The sequence below is a fragment of the Daldinia caldariorum genome (genome assembly GCF_022478825.1).
Source record: "Daldinia caldariorum strain CBS 122874 unplaced genomic scaffold F4812scaffold_1, whole genome shotgun sequence".
NCBI classification, from domain to species: domain Eukaryota; kingdom Fungi; phylum Ascomycota; class Sordariomycetes; order Xylariales; family Hypoxylaceae; genus Daldinia; species Daldinia caldariorum.
In genome coordinates this window covers 809,395-816,270 of record NW_025953037.1, presented here as the reverse complement: position 1 = coordinate 816,270, position 6,876 = coordinate 809,395, and the positions used below count along the sequence as shown (strand labels likewise).

At 45.5% G+C, this 6,876-nt stretch overlaps 1 protein-coding gene across 1 annotated transcript; it reads left to right on the top strand.

Moving 5' to 3' along the window:
* The first annotated feature begins 2,634 nt into the window (after positions 1-2,634).
* Positions 2,635-2,996, top strand: F4812DRAFT_408481 (uncharacterized protein). The gene has a single exon (XM_047932369.1). The coding sequence runs from the start codon at positions 2,669-2,671 to the stop codon at positions 2,972-2,974; it is 306 nt and encodes a 101-aa protein (XP_047794648.1). The 5' UTR covers positions 2,635-2,668; the 3' UTR covers positions 2,975-2,996.
* Positions 2,997-6,876: the final 3,880 nt, after the last annotated feature.

Here is a 6,876-nt window from a genome sequence, read left to right as displayed (position 1 = left end):
GAAAATGGCTATTGCTTGTGTTGTGTCTTCTACAGTGTCTAAAAACCCACGATGTTGTGACTCTGGGCGAGATATCTCAACCGAAACCCGTTTTCAGTACAGAGCCACGTACTCTTGTAGCCTGTATTGGAGCTCTTCGTGTAGCGTGTACGTTAATTTGATGCCTTCAGAGCCTACTTCATGATTGTACAGAACATCTTTAATTAATTCTGGTTGATGTCAACAATCTCAACTGCAGATTACTCGAGTGCTCTTTGCGCCGTTTTTATTAATTTCATTTCCACCTATAATACCTACCTTAGGTAGGAGGTGGGCTTCCAAGTATCCTGTATAAACGTTGTTTACCGTGCGACTAATAGGGTTGGGATTTTTGTCAGGTATGCTCGGTGATAGAGGTCATATACAAAGTGAGTGTCAGGGGCATAATATGCAGTCTATTGTAAAGATTAGAACGCCTAGCCTTGTAGCCTCATTCACCCTTTATAGACAGTAGACCCCTACTATATCCACATAACCCTGGCAGTATTTGTCCTTCATGGATGTCATATACGGAGTGGGTGTCAGGGTTGTACATAAAGTATATTGGGCTAGTCTAGTAACATCTGGCTTTCTATCCTCTTGCGAGGGTGCTGACTATTCTTTATATACCTTGGGTAGCCACTGGGCTTTTATTTCGCTTGTTTATCCTGTATATTCCTGCAGTGATTTATCTGGGTTGAATGGCCTCTAAAAGAATATCAATATTAGAGGAAGTACCTCGACTATGTAATAGCCTAATAAGAGATACAACAGACTGCTCATGGCACATTGAGAAGTTTTAGAAGCCTTCGTATATCAGCATTTATCATTAAACATCTTACAAGACTATAGGTGCTAGTCGTTACGACGTACTATGCATTCGCCCAGAGGAAGATTGCCATAATATCGTGGTTCGTGGATTAGACATTTCCTTGATTTAGGTAAGGCTCCCCCCTATGAGTTAAACCCCCAATGCTTACCATCCTGTCACGTCGCAGAGCATGAGGTAAGAAAACAACTTCGTTGTTCCGCAATGAACTCTAACTACAGTGGCTTTGAAGCCAAAGCTATATACCGAACAACTCCTTTGTTCCAAGGAGTCTCAAGTGAGACTCCTGACACATCCCATCCTAATAAGACCATGATAAACCAAGAGAACTAGCAGCTGCGTGCTAAATATAATTGTTTTGTTCAAAATGCCAGAGATAAGGCTACCCTAGACGGATGACTTTGCACTTGGGAGTCCCAATTTTGATATTATGGCTTACTACCAGATAACCACTTGCTACTTGCATATAAAGGGGACAGAGTCCCCTTATAGTTAAGGAAAGAACGTTAGATACGCTCTAATATAATGGACGCTTAAACCTGTCGGTAATACGTTAATTTATAGGTGATATGACGGTACCAAGGGCTATTCCTGATAGAAAAGCGCAACGTTTAGTTAATTTTTAAGTTCAAGAGACTACCTCCTACCTAGTAGCAATGAGGGAGGTAAGCGCGACTGTAAATTTATCTATGGCGTCCTTTTACGACAAATTAGCCATCTAGCACGTTGCTTTCCTCATCGATTATTATGTTGTATCAAACAGTACTCGTGATGGATATCGTATACAGAGTGAGTGTCAGAGAGGGCCAGTAGGTATATAGTATATTGTAGATGATCTAGTAACGACTGGCCTTCTAACCTCCTTTGAGGGAGATGGCTACCCTTTATATACCTAAGGCAATATACCCCTTGAGGTATCCACATATCCACATACTCCTGACATATTGAGCCTTAAATCTTGTTGAAAACAATGGACGGAAAGAATAGGAAAGAAAGTTTCATGCTATACCTAACTGTAAATTCAACTGGGACATAGTAAAGCATCAAAAGAGCTAGCTAACTAGGAGAGACACTGTCAACTTCCGTTGTAGTATCAAATTTTGACGTATTATTTAATGGATTATGTCGGAGGTGGCTTTTCTTCTCTAAGAATTACAACGTAATAACAGACTCTAGGTAGTTTTTCTCTTTAAAAAAAAGAAATGTGACAATCAAGTCAGTTGTAATTTCTTGCAATCATTTTCAACTACTCAAAGCACATATCTCCCTCCGTCTTTAGGGTTCCCATCAACTTAATGAGTTACCATTATATCCAAGACAAGGGCTCAGTGATTCCAACCAGATCTGTGGGCAGGACGCACCAATTTAAGACCCTCAAGACATCTCTCTACATGAATAAAGGATCTTTGCGTCAAACCAAAGCTTTTCCATCTAAAAGCTTACAGAGGACAAAAAGATATATAATACCCATCTACATACCTAAGGTAACCTGACAGAGTGGGCTACTAAGATGCTACGCATACAGATATCATCCCAGAGAGCACATGTCTACTGATATCAACCCACGAGTTTATTCAAAAACAGCAACTACGTAACCTAAACTACGAGCAGCATATCTATGAGCAACGACGATGGCTTTAAACAATACATATGTAGCTCACTTACTTAAAGGCGCCTTCATTCCGTAAGTGGCTAACCATAATTTCTCCATCAAATCAACCAATCCTTCAACACGCCTCCCAACGACGTACTTCGCATTCTGAAACCTGCAGCCCGATATTTCTCGCGTCACTACCAACTTAACGCCAACTAAAGGCCACGATGTCTTTTGACGTGTCCAAGATGCCCAATATGCAGGCCCCGAGCATTCCCACGGCAGAATTCCACCAGCCCATCGGGTTTGTATGCTGCCAGTGCGAATGGCGTAGCAGCGGTAGCTATTGCTCAAACCCACACGTGCCAAACTGCCCACACCGCACGGCGCCCCGCTGCCAGAACTGCCTCATCATTTTCACGGATCCGAAAAGGGGGGCGGATGGAGAGAAGGAAATCAAAGGGAGACAGAACTCGTCGGGATCTGATAGCTCAGACCAGCATAGCAGCGGTTCGGTCAACCAAACACCCTGAGCAGTAGGGTAGATCACTGGGAGGCCCTCTAGACTCGATCCTCCCTACCCTCGGGCGCTAGCGATGGCTGTGAGACGGTGCAGAGGACTGTAGATGTTTCCTGAGATGTGAGGGGCGCCATAGACCGCGCCAGAGTCCCTAGGATTCTTGTTGAATGGTAGAATGGTAGCCTTGTCAGCCTGCCTTAGCAGGCCGCGGCTAGCCTGTGATCCGTCCGTAGAAAACTAAGATAAAAAGGAGAAGAAAAAAAAGAAGTTTAATTACCTCAACATCTTCCTAAAATTACCTATCTTGACATCTGTGCGTACCTAGCCATGAACGTGAATGTCTTTCTTCCTATTTAATGTAGGCCAAAACCTGCATTATAATTAGCATCGTAAGCAAGAATCCCGACTCTTACATGCACAACGAGAACGAGATAGGGGAGCAAACGTGTTCATTCGAAGTTCCGTTGGGGAAAGTTGCAACGCCCGTGGCGTATAATATCCGGCATTCTCTGGCAAACGAAGATAACTCCGTTGAGGACGGCCGCGAAGTCTCGATACCTCAGGTAGAAATAAACCCCAACCAATACCTACATTGTGGCTTTCATTATCTCCCCCAGGAATACCTACGTAGGTCAGCTTACATAGGTATTACTTGTGGCGGTTTTCCAAACGCTGCCAAGTCGGATTGCTTTTCCAAATGGTGAATTATACGAACGCCCCCAAAGGGACCGATGTTGGGAGACAACTGCCTAGGACAAAAAACAAGTTGGCGAAATGGGCTGAGTTTTCTTTTCCTCTTTTCTTTTCCCTTTCTTTTCTCCATAGCTTACAAGCCTACCTAATGTGATGTATTGCCAACATATGCATGCATGTATGCATAGTAAGAGCACCAACACGCGGCCATAGTAAATTAAGCCCGACGAACACATTGTTGATCCTGAATAATTTCTGTGTTGCCATTTGGTTTTATCATAAAACCGGGCAAAGAAAGAAAGAGACGTATCCCACGATATCTTTATGAGACAGCTAACTACCCCATCCTGCTTCTTTCATACAAAGGGCAAGCAGAGGATCTGTACCGGCACTTAAGCCGATAGGCTCGTTGTATGACTGCCTTCGCTTGCTGTTTTGACCACCTACAATCTGATTTAAGCCTGAGGGTTGGCGCTGCGTGGCTGGCCCTACGGCTGTAGGCTGTAGATGCATCTGAAATCAAGCTTCTGCGTTGGCTTGTCAATATCGATACAAGGGAGATCAGGGTCCGTAACCCTCCCTAGAGGCTAGGCGAGTAGTTCAACTTTCTTTCTGCCTGGTCTGTGAGGTGTATGAGATCCTAAACATATCCTAAGAGACTGACCGTGGGGTGTGTATGGTGTTACTCGAACTGTTTTTAACGTCTCTTTCGTATAGAAGGATGGGAAGATTAGAGACATATACCTGGATTCGTAGAATCTACTTTAGGCCGTCTGTCAAGTCCATCTCAACAAAGAGTCTTACGAACTGAACGAGAAGACTACATTAATTCACCGAATAATAAGCTCACCGTCTATGGATAAGCATTTCCATTTCTATAGCAGCTCAAGCCACGCATATGCTAGTAAAAAGTCGCCTCCATACTGCTTACCCGAGCTACATGATTAGGATGTCTTAGCATATGAATATCAAGGTAATACCTGCACATAGCAACCTAGTAGGTATCATGTTATGCGAGTTGGCAGGATTCAGAGAATACCAAGCAGCAGATCACACACGCCTAGAGTCGATGATCTTCGAGCCACTGATGTTCCTCTGTCCTCAAGGATGAATACCCAGAATTTAGCCACCACTTTCCCGAAGTACGGAACCGACTGGTTTGCTGAGGTAAACTTCCATGGCATTTTGTGGTCGGGTATCACAATGTTTCAACTGAGTGTAGCTTTGGGAGATCGAGATCGGGTTCGTCTCGTCGCAGACCCTATGGGGCTTGCAGGATAGTAACAGGTATTGCCATCAGCAGTGTTTGTCTTCCTGTTATAAATTTTACTGTGTAAACCTCCGAAAATTTGTCGTATGTGCCGTTTAATATTGGGAGTAAACTCAAAGGTGATCCCTCCTTGAAATGGATGGTGCTTAACTTCATGCTTCTTGACATGCTTCTTTGTATTAGCCCTGGCTCCATATCCTGAAACGAAAGGAATTAGTCCAATCGATCTAAATTCAACCTGTGAAGGTAGCCGTGTAGGGCTTAGAAAAGCCTGCGCGGCCTAAATCGGATGCTGCACCTTGTACACTTTTGACGAATTCTGCTATAGCGCGATTCAGGTTGGTCAACTGGGTATATCAACTACCTTACCTAAAACTAGTTTCTGTATACCTGGTATGAGACGCTTCATCACGATAATCCAGGGCTGTAAGAAGGACTTCCCTTTTAAAAACTTAGTAGTATCACTTTGATTGCAACTAAATCTAGAGATAGAAACTACACGATCCTCCCCTTCCCCCCCCCCCAAAAAGCAAACTGCCTTTTCGGTATACCCGAAACGCCCCACGTGGCGACTAAAGACCGTGTCCTGCCGTACTCGGACGTCGAAGTTATGTTTGACGTATAAGTAAGCCCGTTCTTGGCCCCGTCGTCAGCGGCAGCGGGTGTACCACTCCTCCTGCCGTCACGATGACACCTGTAGGACAAGGGGAACGTGCCGATCGGGATGGTGGTTTTTTCAGACATGAAGCAAGATTCAGGGTTTACGTCTAGACTTTATTTCATTTCGTTTCGGCATCGGGGCTAACACGTTACAGTACACGGTTCAATCAATCAAGTATGAGATCAAACGTTTTCGGGACGCGAATATATATATGTGTGTGTGTGTGTGTGTGTGTGTGTGTGTGTGTGTGTGTTTGAGGCTTCGTTTCCTCGGGAGTGGATATCAATGACACGTCAACCCAGTCGCAGGAACGAGTCTTGAAAGCTTGGCAACATTATCTCTTCGCGGCTTGTCAAGATTCGCGCGGGTATTGTTTCAATGTTTGACCTCTCTGATACTCACTCAGCAACAGAACAGCCAGACAGAGAAAGGCAAACTTGATCAAGGAAAAAAAAGGACGCGCGGTGCGGTATGCGAGACACAATCGTCGCCTTTTTGAACTTGAGGCACGTTGCACATTCTTCTTGGCAGGAAACATAACTGTCTCGACGAGTGGCCACCTGCGAAACCCGCCAGTCTCGGGAGAGACGCAGGCTCAACTCTTGCGGACGCTCACCTCGTCAGGAAGCCAAAGCACATAAGGTACGCATAAGTGCTATACTTATTTTTGCAACACTGCACTGTCCCCCATAGATCCTCTCAGCTGATGTGCATAATTATCGCACATACGTACCCGGCCATCCCCCCCTCCCCCCCTTTTTTTTGGTCTGCCCTGCAAGGCGTGCAATCAGAAGGTAGTTAAGTTTAAGTAGGGGAATGTGCCTCTGCATTCCGGTACTCATCCCGATCGAAGCCACTCTGGCCCCGTAAACGAGTCTCCGAGTGGGGACCGGCGCCATAGCGGTAATAATGGCTTAATGCTAGATGCCCCCTTATACATAAGGGGAGAGGGAAGGGGGTCCGATCCCAGGCCAATTTGACTGCTCTCGCACCGTCAGCGATGCCAAGGCTGCGATCCATTTCTTGGAGGACGCCAAGTACGGTCGGACCGAGCTTTCGTAGCCAGTCCTTTTTAGATACCAAGAGATTTGATCTGCCACAATCGACTTGGCAGGGGACGGCAGTGGGACTTTTACGAGTCGCGCAGCCGACCGCAGAGGCACGTCAGACTTATTTGGCAGCCGTCGTCGCCATCCTTGACCAAGAAAAAAAGGGTGCCGTTTTGTGCCTTGGGACGGCTATGTAGTCTGCGGTACTTCCCGAGCCCGTTGGGCGGTTGGTTACACATAGG